This window comes from Varanus komodoensis, unplaced genomic scaffold, assembly GCF_004798865.1.
Source record: "Varanus komodoensis strain SLA01 unplaced genomic scaffold, ASM479886v1 scaffold231, whole genome shotgun sequence".
Classification (NCBI taxonomy): Eukaryota; Metazoa; Chordata; class Lepidosauria; order Squamata; family Varanidae; genus Varanus; species Varanus komodoensis.
Window position 1 is genome coordinate 5,542 of NW_025335630.1, and position 19,077 is coordinate 24,618.

The following is a 19,077-nucleotide window of genomic DNA, read 5'->3' on the forward strand; positions in this document are numbered from 1 at the left end:
GGGGGGGGGGGGGGGGGGGGGGGGCCGTGCGGGGAGAGAGGCGTGAGGCTGGCCAGCCCCCCCCGCCGCCCCCCCGAGTGCAGCGGCTCCTTCCACGTGGCGCGGACGGAGCGCACCCGGCCCCGGCGCCGCGTCCCGACGTGCAGCGGTCACGGCGGGCGCGGTCACAGCACAGCCGCCCGCGCCGCCCTGCGGGGCGGGGGGGGGGGGGGCGCCCGCGCTGCGCGGCCCCGACTGCGCGCGGCCCGCCTGCGTGACGCACGTCGCTGCCCTCGAGGGGGGGCGCCCCTCGCGCGCTCGCGGGAGAGCCTCTCGGGCCGCTCGCGTGGGCTGGGGGAGGCTCGGAAGCCCCCCCGCCCCGCAGGCTCCAGAGGTCGCCCGCCCCCCCCGCGCCGCCAGCCAGGGACGGCCACCGCCAGCTGCCCCGCCGCCCTTCCCGCTCGCTCCGCGGTCGCCGCCCCGCCCTCGCCCCCGCCCCCGCCCCCCTGCTTGGCCGCTGTTCCCGGGGGCAGGCACTGGCAGTCTGGGGGGGGGGCGGCACAGGAAGGGCGCGGCCTTGTTACCCCCCACCCCCAGAAGGTGCTTGGATGCCCCCAGGTCAGGGAATTAGGGCCTTCCAGTGCCCCGTGCTTCATCCAGCACCAGGCTAGGGGACCCCTCCCGCTCCCTCCCCTGCCATGCCCCCCCTCCTCCCCCCCCGGCCCCTGTCCAGGCCTTCCTCCCACAGCAGCGCGGGGGGGTGGCAGCGTCGCAGCCTGAGCACCAGGTCGAAGGAGCTCCGCGCTCGGACTCCGAAGAATCCTCGGTCCCGCAGAAGGTGCTGCGAGGTCCTGCGACGGCGGGCAAGGGGCTCCGATTAGTTACACGGGGGCGGGGGCGGGGGTGGGGGGGTGTCCGGGGGGAGCCCCTGAAAACCCGCTCTCCTGCATTGTGCCTGAGCAGCGGAGTGTTATCCTCCCGGGCCACCCTTGGCAGTTTTGGAAAGGGGAGAAAGACGCGTTCTAGTTTAATCCCGTAGTTTAATGTTTAAGTAATCACAAATTTATTTATTTATTTAAAACATTCCTATGCCGCCCCCATCGCAACAAAGCCTCGGGGTGGCTCACAAAGGATACATAAATACATAAATAATGACAATATGACAATTTAAAAAAATGTTTAAAAACCCCCAGTGCATTCTCGGCTAAAAATTTTAAAATCCTAATTAATTCAAATAATTTAACAATTAAAATAAGTTTTAAATAAAAAGGGCTTCACCTGGCGCCGAAAAACAAATACCGACGGCGCCAGGCGGACCTCTCTGGGGAGCGCATTCCACAGATGGGGCGCCACCGCAGAGAAGGCCCTGCTCCGGGTGCTCACCCTCCTAATGTCCTTCACGGAGGGCTCCCGGAGGAGGGCCTCTGCCGCTGATCTCAAGGGGTGGGGGGGCATATATGGCAAATCACGTAGTTCAATGTTTTCAGGATTTCCCTATTTATACTGTTTTTGTTTTTCATGGTCCAGAATGCTTGTTCCCTGCCTTGAAAGCAGGACACATGCAAAGAATATGGTAAACAGATAACCCCACGTTGTGCTGACTGTGGAAACACAGGACTGGGCACACGGGCAGAGCAGAGGCAGGGGGCGGGGGGCGGGGGGGCAAGAGCTGAATGGGGCAGAGGGGCACCCGCAGGGCCCCCACCCAAGGACTCAGCTCTGGGGGGGGGGGGGGGCTGCCAGGGCTCTGGGGGAGGATTCAAGCCCTGCCAAGCCGAGGCCCTCCCACCCCGGGGGCTCTTCACTGCCGCAGAGAGAATGCCACTCGTATTCGTATGTGTGTTCAGTCCAGGAGTCTCAGGGTGCCACGCGTCCGGAGCTGTGTGCGAGCCTCCCTCGGCGAGCGCCATGGCCACAGGTGAGTCCCCGCTGCCGCCCGCTGGCTGCCCTCACCGCCGCCTCCACGCTGTGCGACTCTAGGGGGCCGCAGGAGGTTCCCGTTCCGTGGCCCCCTCTCTGCATCACACGCTGAGATTCTTCTGCAACTGCCAGAGCACGGCAGGCCGCCCGGTTCGCCTCGCCCGGGGCTTCTGGCTCAGCCCGGCTGGGAAGGGGAGGAGCTTCCTGGGGCTGGGGGCAAGGCAAGTCCCACCGTGGCTTGAGCTTCGCCCGGGGGTGGTCCAGGCGGCCCGCGAGCTCATAGAGGAGGAGGGCATCTCCGCACGGCGGGTCCGTGGGCTCGGGCTGAAAAAGGAGTCCCGCATGCTCCAGGGGGCGCTCTGAGCCGTCCGGGCCGAGCCCTGCAGGCTCTGAGCGAGCTCGGTGTGCTCCCTCACACACAAGGCCCCGCTGAGTCTGGGCAGCACCAGCCTCCCTGGCGAGGCCCCTTGCCCCCGCAGCCACCCACCCCAGGGATGGCGGGACGCGAGCGGCTCCGTCCCCAGATCCAGATCCTCAGTGGGTGCCCGGAGGCTGCACTGGGGCCCCACCCCCGCTGCGCCACCCTCGCACCCCTGACCCCCCTGTCCCAGCACCCCCTTTCTTTCTGCGGGGGCGGCATTGCCGGCCCCCGCAGCCAGGGTGGGCTCCGCACATGCTCCTCTGCCCGGCAGTCACACCGCCCCGGCACGGCTTTTCCAGCGTGCTCCGCAGGGCAGACTCTCGCTATTTAGCTCGGCTCCTGAGCACCTGCCGGAGCCTGACCGGCCCTCCCGCCATCTCTTGCTTAGTCCAAAGAGAACAGGAGCTGAGAATCCTGCTCATTGGCAAAACGGGGACGGGCAAGAGCTCGACGGGGAACACCATCCTGGGAGGCAAGGAGTTCGACAGCGCCGCCGCCGCCGGCTCCGTGACCAAGCACTGCGAGCGGAAGGAGGCCATCTTCGAGGGCAGGAAGGTGATCGTGGTCGACACCCCGGGGTTCTTCGACACCAAGCGGAAGCAGGTGTACACCTGGAAGGATCTCGAGAAGTGCATCGACCTGCTCCACCCCGGGCCCCACGCCATCCTGGTGGTCATCAAGATAGGCAAGATGACGGCCGAGGAGCAGAACGCCATCCGGCAGGTGAAGAAGCTGTTCAGCATCGAGGGGAGGCGCTTCCTCATCCTCCTCTTCACCCACCGGGACCACCTGGACCACGAGGGCTCCACCCTGAGGGCCTTCCTGGCCGGCGCGGAGGGGGAGCTGCGGGAGATGATGGATCTGTCCGCGAATCGGTTCATCACCTTCAACAACAACGCGGAGGACGAGGAAGAAAGGAAACACCAGGTCAGGGACCTGCTCAAGGAGATCGACGACATGGTGACGCTGAACGGCACAAAGCCATGCTACAGCAAGGAACTGCTCAAGAAGGACCGCTGCGGCTGCTCCGTCATGTGAGGGGGGCAGCCGGCGCTCCGGAAGGCGGGACGGAGGCCCGTTAGCCGAGGAGCCCGGATCCATCCTCCTGTGGGACAAGATGCGGCCTCCTCAAGACATGGAATCCTGCAGGGCCCCCTTCCTCTTTCCTCCTCCTCCTCCCCCCCCCCCCCTGTTTCACTCCTCACCGCTCCCACTCTGCCAGGGCCGGCTTTCCCGCTCTTTGGTCCCTCGCCACCTGCCCTCCCTCCGCTTGGGGTCACGCGCTGCCCAGCCGCTCCTGCCCGACCGAAAGCTGCCCAGCGGAGCCTCCACTGGAAGAACCCCGGAAGGGCCGTGCTGGACTGGTCCACAGTCCGCGTGCTGCTCGGGCCGGGGCGAAACAGCTGCCGGGACGCAGGGTGGGGGTGTGACAGCCCCTTCCCCGTGCATCCCACAGCTGCCGGGAGGGGGCCCACCGTGCCCATCAAGGGCGGGAGGGGCCCACCGTGCCCTTTTCGCCCCCCCCCGTAAACCTCTGGGGACTGCCAGCACTTTGCCCCTTGGAGTTGCAGTCATGGTTCCCACATGTTCAGCCTGGCCCCCGAAGCTTTGGGGACTTTTTGAAACACCGGGACGGCTACCGCAGGACAAGAATCCGGCCTGGCCTCCTGGTGTTGAGCGGGTTTGGACTGGAGGAGTCAAGAGAGGCCGGGACCGTGCCGGTTGCTGTGGCGCATCCGTGGGCACAGAGTCCAGCTGGGAAGGTTCACGGCTGGACACCGGGAGCACTCCCCAAGGGCCCATGTGGGCCCCCGGCCCCACAGAGTGGCCACGCTTTGCTGGCGTCCTTCTGTGGGGACCCGTCGGAGGGAGCCCTTCGCACTGGTTTCATTGCGTTCCGGTTCATCGTCGGTTCCCGTTGGGCTTCGTGGAAGTAGCTCCCTGGGTTGCCACAACGGCCTCAGTGTGGCTCAGCCATGCCAGCTTCCCAATTAGGCCCCCTTTTCTAATTCTGCCTCTTTTCCTTGGGCGTTGCTTTCCTTTGATGAAGGACTGGAATCCGTGTTCGCCTGTGCTCTCGCTGAGCTTTGCGGGAGGGCCTGTCTCGGTCCTCGGCAGAGATGTTTGGAATGGAGTTGCTCCGAGCAGTGTGAGATCTGAGCTGGGGTTCAGGCAGGGTGGGCCCCAGGCGGGGGTGCAGAGATGGCGCAGTGGGGCATGCTCAGGAGACCAGCAGAGCTGCCCGATCCAGTGCTCAGGACCGAAGTCTGGACTAGGACCTGGTTGCAAAGCAGGCCCCAGCTCCTGACTCCAGACTAGTTCCATGGCTCCCACTTACAGTCCCCGCTGCTCGATAGATGAAACTATTAACTCTTTCCACTTTGTTTGTTTAGTGGAATCGTTTCCTCTATTAAGCAGTTTGTAACAGATGGGAAGTGAGAAGCGAGAGGACAGAAATTCTGATAAACATGAAGTTAATTGACCACCAAGAAGGGAATACCAAAACACAGAAACATAGAAACAGAGCGAGTCAGAAGGGACCTCCCGGGCCATCTAGTCTGACCCCGGCTCCAGCCGGCTCTGCTCACAACATGCCCACCATGTGCACGTCCAGCCTATCCTTGAACAGCCTCACCAATGGGGTGCCACCACCTCCTGGGGAAGCCCATTCCACCCCTTGGGGGTCCCGACTGTCAGGAAGCGCTTCCTGGCCTCCAAATGGGACCTCTGGAATGTAGGGAGGCGTGTGGCTGGAGGACCCTCGTGGCCCCCGCATGTTCCCCGGAACCCCAGCAAGACTGCAGAAGATGCTGGTTCCTCATCACCATGGGAAGCTTTCTCTGCAGACTTCCAGACTGCAGCCTGTGGGCGGCCCAGAGCACCGCAGTCCTAGGGACACAAACGAAGAAGAACAGATCGGCCCGGCAGCGCAACAGCGTGGGGGAGCCCCCGGGTCAGAAAGTGCGCAGACCCTGCCGTGCAAACCCACTTTTTCACGCCGTCGGATCTGTTCGCCGTTTTGCCTCGTTCCAGCTTTTGCTAGCACTCTTTGTTTGCTTTGGGTGCTTCCCACCAGGCTCTGGGATCGCCCAGCCCCTCCTCTGCCATCTGCTCGAACCCCCTCGCTGGCTTTCCCCATCCCCGCCTCCTTCGAGAAACCTGCTTTGAACTCTCCCCCAAGCAGAACAGTCGCAGGAAAGGGATTCCGCGTGTGAAGAACGGCTGCCGCTCCCAAGGTCCGGCTCGTGTTCCTGCCCTTCCCCAGCCCTCCCGCAGATGTATCTTCCCCAATTGCTCTTGGCGACAACAGGCCCCCTTCCAGGAGCAAAGATCGGCTATCGCTTCTTCCATGTGTTTTGAAACGCCCCTCACTGTGCTTTCCCCACACCCTCCCTCAATAAACGCTCTTTGTTCGAGAGCCCTGTCGCACGATCGCCCTCGCATCGGTTGAGCCTGGAGGCCTTGGGCCCCGCGCGGTGGCTGAGGGCCCCCCAGAGGTGGTGCTCCCCACCTCTCAGCACGGAGGTCTGAAGAGGGACTGGCGGCGTCACGCTCGGGAGAGGAGCACAGGGCCTGCGCAGGACGGCCCCTCCCAGGCGGCTGCAGCAGCCACGGAGGCATGGGATGAATTGCGAGGGGCCAGGAAGGCCCTCGGGTCCAGCCCCTGCTGGTGCAGGGAGCCACATTACACCGTCCCACTCCGACGGCTGCCCAGTCGCTTCTTGAACGTCTCTAGTGTGGGAGAGCCTTCGTGGATCTCTGCCTGGTCGTGGCGAAGGGGCTTGCGTAGCTCGATGAAGCTGCGAGCCATGCCATGCAGGGCCACCCAAGGCGGCCAGGCCGTGGCAGAGAGCGCTGACAAAACGTGATCCACCGGAGAGGGAAATGGCGACCCACCCCAGCACCCTTGCCATGGAAACCCCGTGGATGGGTCATGGTGGGTTGGGCACAACTTTGCAACTAAACAGCAGCAGTGTGGGAGAGCCCCCCGCCTCTCCAGGCAGCTGGTTCCCCTGTCATGCTGTCTGGCCGTGAGGAAGCTCTTCCTGATGTCCAGCCTGGATCTGTGTTGTCGCAACTTGAACTGATTCTTCCGCGTCCTGCACTGGGGCACCAGCCAGAGGAGATCTCGACCCTCCTCTTTGTGTGGTACTTGCAGAGGGATATCATGTGTCCCCCCACCCCATCTTCTCAAGGCTGACCGTGCCCAGTTCTCCCAGTCTCTCCTCCCAGATCCTTTCCCCTGCCCTGCTCTGGACCCTGTCCAGTTTTGCTCTGGGGCCCAGCAGCCCGAGCAGGCAGGACCAGCCCCGGTGCTCCCTAACTGGAACCCTGCAGAGGCGCCACCAGGCAGACACAGAGCACCTCTGCCCTTGCACCTGCCGGTTGAAAAAGGCCCTCGACCAGCAGGGAACAAACATGTTTTCCAGCACCAAGCCGGGAGCCATTTCTAATCACTTCAATTCCCAGCAGGCGCTCGCTGCTGCCTCCCTGTTTACCCCGCGCTTCCCTCGTGCTCCTTCCCCGACAAGCGCGGGGCTCTGGCTGCGCGGAGAGCCTCGGGGCCCCAAGGGGCTCGCAGGAGGCAGCTTCTCATCCCGGAAGAGGGCCCCGATTCGCCCCACTCCCGCGATGCGCTGGAGAGGAGAGTCAGCCGCTCGGTCAACGCGCGGGACAAGCCCCTTTGCCGCCCCCTTCTACGGAACCCAGAGAACGGGCGCCTTTGGAGGGCGCAGGGGATGATGGGAGCAGGGGCGCCGAGCAGCCCTCCGCTGCGCTGCCGGCTGCCGCCGCGGTGGCGCATCCTCACGCGCAGCTCCCAGGCTGCAGGCGGCGGGAGAGTCCGGGCTGATGGGGGGGAGCGGGGGGGGGAGGCGCGGCCCCGGCGTTGTTTATTTTTATTTATTTATTAAAACATTTCTATGCCGCCCCTTGCCAAGGCCTCGCACTGCAGGCCCCGCGCGGCCCCAGGAGGCTCGTGCGCGAGGCTCTGCTGCAGGCGGCCCGTTGCCGCGGTGCCCAGGGAAGGGCTGAGCCCGCGACGAGGCGCCGCGGGTTGCAGGCCGTGGGGGTCGGCAGCCCACCACGGAACCCGGGCCCTTCATCGTGTCCGCCGCCCCCTTCCCGCGCGGCTTCCAGCTCGGCCCAGTCCAGCCCAGCTCAGCCCCCGAGCCCTCCCCCAGTCCTGAAGGCAGCCTGCAGCGCTCGCTCGGGGAGGGTTGCGCACGCCCGGGGCTAGAGGGCCGCAGAGGCACGTCCTGCCACCCTGGCCAGGGGCCGGGCAGAGCCGGTGGCGTCGCTGGCTTGCCTCCAAAGCGCAGCGCACCTTGGCTGCCCACGCGCGCGGGCGGGGCGGGGGGCCGGGGCTCGTGCTGGGAAGGCTTCGGGGTCCCGGGACCTGTGGCCCCTTCCCAACCCACCACACAGCCAGGAAGAGGCGACTCGGAGCCGGCCGAAGGCCGCGCTCGGCCCGCCCGCTCCTCTCTTCCTGCGACTCGCGATGCGGGGCCACCGCAGCGAACCCGCGGCCGTCAGGCCCGGACCCCTCGCAGGCTTTCCGCGCGCGTGGGGCTGCCCCTCCCGGGCAGCGCCTGCCCTCGGGCGCCTTCGGCCCGGCTTGCCTTGCTCGGCGCCGCTCGGCAGCTCGCCCTCGCCGGGGGAGGCCGCGGGAGCCCGAGAGCCACCTGCGCCGCGGAAGCCTCTCCCCCGCGCCCGCCTCCCCAGGAGGGGGCGGGAGGCCCGCGGGAGGCGAAGAGGGCGGCGGAGGCTGCGGGTTCCTCGGCGTCGGCGGCCGCGCGCAGAGCAGGTACTGTTGGCTCCAGGGCGTCCCGCATCCCCGACGGGGCGCTGCCCCGCGGCCCCCGAAGCGCGCCTGGCGGCACCCGCGCCGGCACCCTCGCCGGGCTGCTCTGCCTGCAGCCGGCGCGTCCCCAAGGCGCCCCGCGCGCTCACCGCTGCCCGCGGCTCCGACGGGGCGCCCCGCGCCGGCGGCCCTCCATGCTCCGCGTCGGGCGCGCGCACTGGCGCCCCTTCCCCGCCCCAGGGGTCCTTTGGAGCCGCGGCCCAGGGGGGGGGGGGGGCTGAGCTGGGGCCGCTCTAGGGACCCGCGCGGGGGCCGCGGGAAGAGCAGCGCTCGCCCTCCGGGCCGGAGGCAGGGCTCTGACCCACGGATCCAGCCCAGGCCCCCTGTCCGGCCCCGCGCGCGCCCCGCGGCCTTCCGCTCCGCGGTCACCAGGGCGCTGCGCTGCGCCCACGCGGGAACGCCGCCCCCGCCTGCAGCCCCTCAGGGCTCCCTCCCCCACTGCAACGACCCCTGCAGCCCCTCCCCCGAGGAGGACGGAGGAGAGGCGAGGGGGAGGGCTGGCAGGGCGGGGGGGGTCATGGCCGGGCGCCCCACTGTGTCTGATGGGTCGTCCTTTAAACGGGCAGCGCTGAAAACGACCCAGCTTATGCTAATGCCTGAACTCGGTCCCGGAACTTGCATTGCCTCTGAGCATGTGACGAAGTCCGGGCCCCTCACTCTTTACCCTCAGCTCAGGCCGGCCCCGCAGTTGTTGCTTTCAGCCTGTGGAGAGTTTAGCCAAGAGCCGGCTGCCTTCCTTCTCTAGCCTCTCTTCCGGAGACATAATTCCAGAATGTGAAGCCTTTCAAAATGGTTGCATGGCAAGTACAGGAAAGGATATCATCGCGTCTGTCTGTCTGTCTGTCTGTCTCCCTGTCTGTCCAGCTCCCCCATTCCCACCCGCACCCCTGTGACTGGTGTTCCATGGGCGGCTTGCCATCCGTATCTTTACGGGGCCATCCCAGCTCTCAATCCCCACGTGAGGCTCCTGCTGTCCTGCTTTCCCGTGGGCCGGCAGGTCCCCGGATGCATCCCGGCGCCCTTCCCTGGGGGAGGAACCGGGTCTCAGGTCGGGGCTGCGAAGACCTGTCGGCTGATCCTTCTGGGCTGCAGGCTGAGCGATGCTTGGCAGGACCGATCAGGGTCTAGTGACCGGCTCCAGCCTGGCCACGTTGGCCCTGGGAGCAGAACCGGGGTTTTCTGCAGAAACGTGCTCAGCGATGCCAAGCGCTGGAGGAGAGCCGCTCCAGCACCTGCCAAAGCAAAGGAGAAGCCTGTTCGTTTTTCCCAGGAAGGGACAGGGAAGTCAGGGCACTGAGGAGTGTCCTCGTCTTAAAGGACATTAGCCAGGCCCCACCTCCGATTTCGCACGACTGCGCCAGAGAAGGGTGCTTGTTTCTTCCAGAGCTGCTGTTGTCATTGTTGTGATAACCTTCAATCTTTTAATTGGAAAGCAGTTTTATGGAGTTGTTTGGCTTTGGATTAATGCATTAGCTTTGGATTTGATTATTTCCTCTGAGCTGTGTTTACTGGACTCACTTTTATTCTGGCAACTATTATTATTATTATTATTATTATTATTATTATTATTATTATTATTATTACATTTCTATGCCGCCCCTTGCTGAAGCCTCGGGGCGGCTTACAACACAATAAGATACATTGAAATACAATAGAACATAATAATCAGACTGATCAAACTAATCAGGTACGGTTTTCTTAATCATACTGTGATGGACGAGGGTTGCAAAAAGCAACTGGAGTCCCTGCAGCAGAGCCTAACTCACTGCATTCCCCCATTTTGTTTCCAAGTTGGGGCAGTTCTTGAACGGCGGAGAGATGGAATTCTTTAAGAAGAAGTGTCCCTTAGGCTGCAAAAAAGGTGAGCTGCCTGGCCCCCTTCCCCGCCCCACTGCCTCAGACCCACAGCGCCGCAGTGCCGGCAGGGCGCTCCGGCCCGTGCGCGGCAACAGGCAGGGTGAGGTCTGGGCCCAGCTGCAGACCTTGCTGGCCTGGTCCCATCGCCTCTCCCCAAACTGCCCGCCGTGTACGTATGTGGCGCCATGGCGTCCTGCAGCAGCAGGGGCTGGACCTGGTGGCCTTCATGGGCGCTTCCAGCTCCGCTCTTCGACGGTTCTATGCCTCGGGGGGCAGCAAAAATGACCCAGGCTTTGGAGACACTGCCCTGGGAGGAGAGACGGAGGGAACCGGGCCTGTTCAGCCCTGAAAGAGAAGGCTGAGGGGGGACATGAGCTCCCTCTAGAAAGACCTCAAAGGCTGTCCCAAAGAGGAAGGCCAAGGCCTGTTCTTGCTGATACCAGAGTGCAGGACACGGAGTAATCAAGTCAAGCTGTGACAAGCCAGATTCAGGCTGGGTAACAGGAAGAGCTTCCTCACTGCCAGAGCCATACGGCAGTGGGAGCAGCTGCCCAGAGAGGTGGGGGGCTCTCCCACACTGGAGACCTTCAAGAAGAACCTGGACAGCCACCAAGAAGAACCTGGACAGCCACCTGAGTGGGGTGGTGTGACTTGGTGTCCTGCAACAGCAGGGGGTGGACTGGATGGCCTTCATGGCCCCTTCCCACCCTATTATTCCATGATTCTATCATTCTAAGTATTAGACCAGAACAATTATGTGGAGCTGAGAAGGGAGCAAAGATCGCCATGGTCAGCTGTGCACCATGAACTGCGGCTTCCCTCTGGAGGGGCTGCCGGGGCTGCGGGAGGGGGCGCTGGGCCCCCCGCTCCCACATGCACGACTGATCCCAGAGGCGGGTGCCAAGGGACTGGCTCTGCGCTTGGCCACTTGTGCTGCAAGGCACCCCAGGGTTCAGGTCCGCCCCACTGCTGCTGATATCCACATGAAACCCCGAAGGGGAGCCGTCTGGAGGCAGCTTTAAAGGGTGGCGCAGAGAAAGCTCGGTGGCAAGACGAGCTGATTTTTCCCACAGTGCCGGAGAATGCCAGCAGTATCCCTGAGGAGCAAGAACTGCGGATCGTGCTCGTTGGAAAGACCGGCGTGGGGAAAAGCGCCACGGGGAACACCATCCTGGGCGAAGAGAAGTTTGAGTCCAGGCTGACCCTGAAGCCGGTCACCCAGACGTGCAGCGGAGAGGTCCGCGCCCTCCGCTGGAACGGGAAGCAGGTGATCGTCGTCGACACGCCGGGGCTCTTCGACGGCAGCCTGGAACGATGCCAGCACGCCCAGGAGAGCCAGAAGTGCCTCTCGCTGTCCGGAGCGGGGCCCCACGCCCTGGTGTTTGTGACCCAGGTGGGCCATTTCACCGAAGTGGATGAATGCGCCGTGAAGAGGGCGGAGGCGCTCTTTGGCAAGGACGCCGTGCGCAAGATGGTGCTCCTGTTCACGCACAAGGAGGACCTGGGCATGGAGAGCCTGAGCGCCCACGTGGCGCACTCGGGCAACGGCCCCCTGCAGGAGCTGCTCGGGAGGTGCCGCGGCCGCTGCTGCGCCTTCAACAACAAGGCCGCGGGGGACGAGCGGATCGTCCAGGTGGGCGAGCTGCTCTCCCAGATCGTGAAGATGGTGCGGGAGAACCAGGAGGGCCCCCGCCCCAAGAGGGGTCCTGGAGAGGCCCCGGGCCCCGGCGAAGGTAAGCCCCGCGGGCGCAGCGTGGCCGGGCGGGGTGCGCCTGTTCCGAAGTGCGTGGCAGGCACGTCACGGGCGGAGCCGGCTGGAGCCGAGCGTCAGACTAGATGCCCGGGGACCCCTCCTGGCTTGCAGTGCTTCTGTGGGTCCACGTTCCACATCCAGCCCTTCTGCAGGGCTGCCCACGTCCAAGGGGCGCCTGCCTGCCTAGCTGGAGGGAACGGCACGGGACCGACGCAAGCGCGCAAGAGGCAGTGCTGCCCAGAGTGCGCCGGATCGGCCTAGAGCGAATCACCGCAGACCCCGCGCACATTCCTGGTCCTAACCCCCCCGCCCCCGGGTCTGTGTCGTGTCGTGTCGTGTGTGGCTCCCCCCCAGTGGCCACTTCAGTGCCCCCTTGGGGCAGAGGGTTGGGCCCCTGAGATGTGGGTCTCCGTGGGCACTCTCCCCCTCCGCCTCTGCCAGGCTAGCAGGGAACTGTCTGGAGGGGAAGGAGCAGCAGCCTTGGCGTCAGGGTGAGTGCCGGGGAGGGCGGGGGGGAGCCACCATGCCGGGCCACCGCTCTTTCATCAGGGCTCCGACTCTCCGGCAGGCCCTCTGCCCACCCGCTGCTGCCCGTGGCACTTGTTGACGGATAGGGGCAGGCCCACAGGGCCCCGCAGCCCTGGACCACTCCCCCAGCAGCCGGCTTCCAGCCCCCCGCCGGGCCCCCCGCCGCCCTGCCCCAGCGTCTGTCCGCGATCAACCCCCCTCCCCTCCCCTCCCCTCCCCTGCGAGCACACGCCTTTTTCCCGAGAGGGGTGCCTTGGAAGGCAGACTCGTTTGGAGGCAGCCCAGGGAAGGACCTGCGGGCTCCTTTCAGGAACTGAGCGCTGCCCTTGGCGAGCAGCACACGGAGCCGCTTTTCGCCACGGATGCCGGCCCGGGCAAGCCGGAAGGATTCCGCGGCCGGTGGAGTCGCGTGCAATGAAAGGCCCGGTCCGGGGTGGCGGCCCGTGGAGAAGCTGTGCAGCAAGGCAAGGGAGTCGGGTGGCGGCAGCGCCGGCGGTGCCCCAGTGCGGAAGGCGAGGGCACCTCTCCAGCCGGGGGCAGGCACCACCGAGGGGCAGGGCTGGACCGTGCGGGCTGCGGGCCTCGGACTACAGGCCCAGGCCAGGAAAAGAGGGCCAGCATCCCCACGGAAAGACGCAGGCAAGCGTGGAATCTGGGGTGCCTTCGGGGACTCCCCTGCCTGGGAGCAGCGATCGCCCAGGTTTCCCGCGTGAAACTGGCGGGGGAGGCTGTCCGGAGGGCGATCCGGCGCCAGCCGCGTGCAGGTGACGGCCCGCTCCGCCCCCCCCCCCCGCCATCCAGTCCAGGTGGCAGAGGCTGCTCTGGCGGAGGGCCAGCCAACTGAGGCGGGACGCAGGCAGAGCTCCTCCGGGGGTGGCTGGTCTGGCCGGCCTCTTCTGGGGGGGTCGCCACCGCGAAGGACCTGTCGGTGGGTGCCTTCGACTGAGCACGTCGCTGCAGGCCCCGGTGGCCCAGCTGCGCCCCTCCGGGGACAGGCGCCACCTGGTTGCGTAACCCGTGAGCTGGTGCGCACTCGCTCGGCTTGCCGCAAATCTGTGGGGACGCTTGAGGAAGCGGTTGGGGTAGCTATCATTCAGTGACTGGACTTCCACGCCACCCCATGGCTCTCTGGGCAGTTCGGTGGAGGGTTGGGGCTAGGGTTCCGGCTCGAGTTACACCAGATGGAGCCGTGGGGGTTCGGGTTCGAGTGCTGGCTGGCGGGCTCCCCCTGACGGCCACCAGGGCCTGGGGCTCCCGGGCACACTGCAGTGCTCCAAAGATCGCACAGAGACCTCTGTGCAGCAGGGGCCGTGTGTCCGCTTTCTTCCCACAGGGCCGGAGACGGCCAGCGGTTCCGCTGAGAAGGAAGAGCTGCGGATCGTGCTTGTTGGGAAGACCGGGGTAGGGAAAAGCGCCAGCGGGAACATGATCCTGGGCGAGGAGAGGTTCGAGTCCAAGCTGGCCCTGACGCCGGTCACCAAGACGTGCTGCAAGCAGGCCCGGCCAGCCGGCTGGAACGGGAAGCGCGTGGTCGTCGTCGACACGCCGGGCCTTTCCGAGAGCAGCTTTGAGCGCCGGGAGGTGCAGAAGTGCCAGGCCCTGTGCGGGCCGGGTGCCCACGTGCTGGTGCTGGTGACGCGGGTGGGCCGCTTCACCGAGGAGGACCGGGCCACCCTGAAGGGCGTGGAGAGGGCCTTCGGCAAGGAGGCCACCCGGGGGATGGTGGTCCTGTTCACCCACCGGGAGGACCTGGGCACAAGCAGCCTGAAGGCCAGCGTCGAGCAGGCGGGCAACGGCCCCCTCCAGGAGCTGCTCGGGAGGTGCCACCACCGCTGCTGCACCTTCAACAACCGGGCGACGGGCGAGGAGGCAGCCGCCCAGGTGGAGGAGCTGCTGTCCCGGGCGGAGGAGGCCCTGAAGGAGACCCGGGACAAGCCGCCGGCCAGGCGGTTTGCCAGGGGCGCTGCCGGGAAGGCGGCCAAGAGGGAGGGGTGAGCCAGCCCCCCGCGGCCTCCCCACGCACCTCGATGTCCGGCCTTCCTGGGGTGTGCCCCAGAGCTTGCACGTCTGGCTGGACATCGCCGTGCGTGCCGGCGTGGCTTTCCCCTAGCTCTAGCATCGATCCGCATCTTTAAAATGTCCGTACGGCCAAGAGGCCAAGCCAGAGGGCAGCTTGCAGAAGGGGGACATGCTCAAAATAGAGTGAGGGCCCTGGCTGAAGTCCTGCTGCTTCAGGCCGCCAGTCCGTCTGGTCCAGTCGCACGGGGTCCCCGGCTTAGCTATGATCCAGCTGATGGCAGAGCAGAAAACAAGCCGGATTTCACAGCACGGAAACGGTGGGAAACCCTCGCCTTTTGCGCCCCCTGATACTCCGCACCTTCCGCAGCCGGATCTGCACCGGGGTGCTGCTCTGCGAAATGCTTCTGGGCCCATATTTACTTCCCCCTGCTTCCCGTAAGCGCAACACAGCTGTCCAGACCGGGCAGCGCTGTGCACGCAAGAGCGGGGCTGGACCTGGCGGGATGCCGCAGGCGCCCCGGGGTGCGCTCGGGCCAGCCAGGCGGTCCGCCTTGCCCAAGTGAAGCTGGCCACGGTCCGGGCCAGAGCGGCGCCGCCGGGTTCCCGGCATGCGGCTGGTTCAGGCCCACCTGAGCAGGGCGCGTCGGCCCTCCAAGCGAGCGGCACGGGGGCAGCGGGAGACCGCGCGCCCGCCCAGGGCCCGGCTGGTGCTGGGACGGAGCCCGGAGAGGCCACAGCGCAGAGGCCGCGGGCTCTCTGTTCTTGACTCTGGCCACACAGTGGCAGCAAGCCCCGGCCTGCGGGGAGAGGGGAGGGCTGAGCAGAGCGGTGCAGGGGAGCCCCCAAGGGCAGCGTGGGGCGCGGGGCTCTGCGGCCTCTCCGTTGCAGAGGCCCCCGTGCCCCTGGGCCAGCCCCACGCACCGTCCTGCGAGGAGCCCGTGCCACAGCCTGACCCGGGTCGCCCCTGCCCAGAGAGCCTCCCGGGCACGAGGACTGGCTGGACCGGCCCGGTTCCGGCGTTCCCCAGGAGAGGAAGGGCTGGGCCTGAGGCACGCGGGCTGCCGCCTCTCCAGCGGTCGGCACGCTTCCCCCGAGGAGCAGGTGCAGGGTGGCGGTGTAGCTGAGCTCTCGCAGGCTCCCTGGCCCGAACCCCGGCTTGATGCTGGCGGCCCGGGGGACCACCAGGGAGGGGAGGCCTCTGCCGGGAGGCCTCCCCTGCACACACCCGTAGCAGTAACCGGGGACCTGAACAGTCTGCGGGCAAGCGTCGTGTTGGCTCTGGAGGGCGTGAGCTTCCCTGGGCGGTGGTGGCGGCCCCATCGGTGCGAGTGTCCAAGGACAGGCTGGACGTGCACATGGTGGGCATGTCGTGAGCGGAGCCGGCTGGAGCCGGGGGTCAGGCTAGATGGCCCAGGAGGCCCCTTCTCACCCGCTCAGTTTCTATGTCTAATCCCAGTGGCTCCCCTGCAGGCTGCCGAGGGCGGCCCGGTGCAGCCGTTGTGTTCTGGCCTGTGCAAAATGGGGATCCTCCTGATGCAGCCTCTCCGAGGCCACCGGACGGAACGGACAGTCCATTTTCCTTTCGGCGTTCCAGCATGAAAATAAAAGAGCGTCCACGGTTGCATTTAATGCCCGAAGGTCCCTTGCCGCCAGCTAAGTTGGCTTAGGACAAATTTCGCTCTGGCACTAGGTAGCTGTCGCAGTTCAACTATTTTAATAGACTTTAAACATTGTGCAAATATTGTTGATTGTATTATTTAAATAAGTTGTCTTTTGCTGTTGGTTGTATTCCACCCAGGGAGGCCTGTGTTGACTTACAAGTGCCGTTATATAATACCAATATTTAAATAAAGGACTTTTAAAAAACCTATTCAGGCTTTATTAGTCTATCCATGCAGTTGACTGCTGCAGAAAAACCGTAATTCGATCATAAAAAAGAAATATCCATTCATGTATTTAGTAGCATAAAAAGTCCTCTTGGGGTAACTCACGCCTTGCAGTTCTAGAGAACGCAGATTTGATTCCATAGCATGGACACGGGTGGCGGGTCTTGACCTCTCTTTGCGATGCTGCTGCTCGATACAGCTTTTGACTTCTAGCCCTCCCTGTGCAAGGTCACACAACCACAGAGCTGAAGCGACTTTCAGTTTCTGCTGCTGCGTAAACCAGAAGGTTCTCATGCTGAAAAGGAAACCAGAAGCTATTTCAGGCTCGGTCTTCTGGAGAGTTGGGGAGAAGCTGGAGGTGCTGAGAAAAAACAGCCAGCCAGACGCATCCTGGGCCAAGAAAACCGCCGAGGGGCGCATGGGCGGGAGAGGCTGCCGTGCGCGGAAGGACTCGCTTTGCGCAGGCTTTGGGCTTCGTAGTGCTGAGCGACAGTGAGTGTGTGTTCGGTCATCCATCTGGGCTGCGCTGGGCTGGGCTGGGCTTTTCACTGGTCCTGGTCCCACTGGGTGCCGGGGGCAGTGAGAATTGTGCTGGCAGCCCCCCCCCCGCCCCAGTTTTGGTGTTTGGAAAGGGTGCATGATTCCGTTTAGATGCCAGGAAGCACTTCCTGATGATTAGGACCCCAGGGGAATGGAATGGGCTTCCACGGGAGGTCGTTGAGGCCCCATCGGTGAGGGTGTTCCAAGATAGGCTGGACAGGCACATGGTGGGCATGTCGTGAGCAGAGACGGCTGGAGCCGGGGTCAGACTAGATGGCCCGGGAGACCCCTTCTGACTCGCTCTGTTTCTATGTTTCTATGATGGATCTTCTCAATTTGGCTGTTCAAAATGAGTGTTTATTAACATTCCTATCAGATTACTTGGTGAGTTCGAAAATGAAAGTGCTACGCAGAAACTCGAGCGTGTGGCTGCCGTTGCTCTGCCGACCTCTTTTTACTGTTCCTGTTTTTATGGTTTGCGATAAAACCATATTTCAAAGGTCGTTTACTGCCTTGAAGGCTCTTTTGAAGATAAAGCAGCACATAAATGCAAAAAATACGTTAACAGATAGAGCCACGTCGCGCTGGCTGTGGGAGTACACGGATAGTCCTGCTTTCCCCTGGCTCAAAGCAGAGAACTGTGGCACAGGATTGGGGGGCAAGCCCGGAAAGGGGGGGCAAGTGCCACTCCCCCCGCCCCCCTGGGCAGCTCTTCATTGTGTGTTCCCCAACTCTGACTTTGGTGGTGGCAGCCTCGGGGCGGGGGGGGGGGGGACAATTCTGCAGGACGGCGTGTCCCCCAGGGCGCCAGCTAACAGCTCCTGCCGTGCGTTCACTCTAGGACTCTTGCGTTGCCTTGGATCCTGAGACATGTCCGGGCTCCCCATGCAGAGAGAAATGGCCCCAGGTGAGTCCTCAAGACGCGTGGTGGGTGGCTGGCTAGCCAAGGAATTCCGCACGTGCTCAGGGGTTCCCTATTCTGCATGAGAGTTCTACAGGTCCTACCCTGAGCTCTGCAGACTCTGAGTGAGCCCGGTGTGCTGACCCATTTGCGAAGCCGTCCGGGGACCGGGCCAGCGCCAGTCTCCGTGGAGCGAGCCTTTGCCGGGGGGGGGGGGGGGGGTGTGCTTTGTGAACAAATCCCCCCCCCCCCCCCCGCCCCTATTTCCACCAACTGCTGACTTTCCACCAACTCCCAGGTCTGGCAGCTTCTCCCCAGGTGCAAGATGGCCGACACGCAAAGGTTCTGCACGCCACCTGACGGCCTGCGGTGCCTCCTCCCCATTTGGCCCCCGGAGCCGCTGCAGCCGCAGCGACTCTCCTCCGGGGGGAGCCACCTGGCTTCCTGCCGCGGCTCCGTCCGCTTCTCCAAACGAGCCAAGTGTTGCCACACGCACGTTCAGCGAGGGCTGCGGCTGAGACACCGACCCGCCCCGCTTGAGCAGGCCAAGGCTACGGGCCCCTCGGCGGGCTGGCCGGACTGGCCAGGGGTCTTGCCCGGCCCGGGGGCCACTGCTCAGGCACGGCCCCCAGCTCCGCAGGGAGAAGGGAAGGCGAGCTGTTGCGGGGGCCGCCTTGCTGAGGGGCACCCGGCGGCGGTGTGCTGGCTGGGCCGAGGGGCGGGGGGGCCTGCCCTCTGCCGGGCACACGCCCCCCGGAGCCTGAACTGCAGGCGGGCAGCCTGCCGTCCGCCCTGGCGAAGGTGGGGGGGAGGCCGTACAAGTGCTGGACCGGGAAGGGCGGTTGGCACGGCTCCTGCAGCCACGGGTCCACCCGACGGACCGCGTGGGGCGCTGTGCCAGGGCCCCGGGGTGGCCAGAGGGGGGGGACGCGGGGGACGCGGTCCGCCAGGATGACGGCCAGGCCTAGGCCAAAGCGGCCCGAGGCATCCCGCTCAGGAAACTGTGGCGCTTTGGGGCAGGCGGGGGCGTGGCTGAGGGACCGCCAGGAGAAGGCCCCCGCCAGCCGGGTGTCGTCGGGATGGCAGCTGGTGACAAGGGGGGTCCCCAGGACCCCGTTCTGGGGCCAGTTTTGTTCAGCCTCCCTCTCCATGACCTGGGGGAGGGGCGACCAAATGCACAGGAGATACCAAGGTGGGGGCGGTGGGCACACCTGAGGCGCAGGCGATGCAGATCGAGAAGGACGTGGGCAGGCTGGGCGGGGGGAGCAACAGGATGGTGTTCCCTGCAGAGAAGTGGACAGCCTTGTATTGGGAACAGGAGTGGGTGCCATGGGGACGGGATGGGGGGCGAGGAGCTGGAGCAGCATTTGTGGAAGGGACCCTGTGGGACTGTGGGCAACAGGCTGAACG

General features: G+C 64.9%; 2 protein-coding genes across 3 annotated transcripts in view; both read left to right on the top strand.

Moving 5' to 3' along the window:
- LOC123024461 (GTPase IMAP family member 4-like) overlaps positions 1 to 3,761 on the top strand; it is a 6,488-nt gene extending 2,727 nt beyond the window's left edge. Inside the window, exons 2-3 of one of the 2 annotated variants that reach the window (XM_044432180.1) lie at positions 1,827 to 1,897; positions 2,709 to 3,761. In XM_044432180.1, coding sequence (XP_044288115.1) covers positions 1,888 to 1,897; positions 2,709 to 3,358 — 660 coding nt within the window. In that variant the 5' untranslated portion in view covers positions 1,827 to 1,887 and the 3' untranslated portion in view covers positions 3,359 to 3,761. Of the gene's footprint in view, positions 1 to 1,762; positions 1,898 to 2,708 lie in introns of those variants that run through there. The other variant, XM_044432179.1, reaches the window with a different exon arrangement.
- Positions 3,762 to 9,868: 6,107 nt separating this feature from the next.
- Positions 9,869 to 19,077, top strand: part of LOC123024459 — a 31,558-nt gene continuing 22,349 nt past the window's right edge. The window contains exons 1-5 of the mRNA XM_044432177.1: positions 9,869 to 10,044; positions 11,114 to 11,773; positions 13,655 to 14,315; positions 14,708 to 14,862; positions 16,602 to 16,718. Of these exons, the coding sequence (XP_044288112.1) occupies positions 10,002 to 10,044; positions 11,114 to 11,773; positions 13,655 to 14,315; positions 14,708 to 14,862; positions 16,602 to 16,718 (1,636 nt within the window). The 5' untranslated portion in view covers positions 9,869 to 10,001. The remainder of the gene's footprint in view (positions 10,045 to 11,113; positions 11,774 to 13,654; positions 14,316 to 14,707; positions 14,863 to 16,601; positions 16,719 to 19,077) is intronic.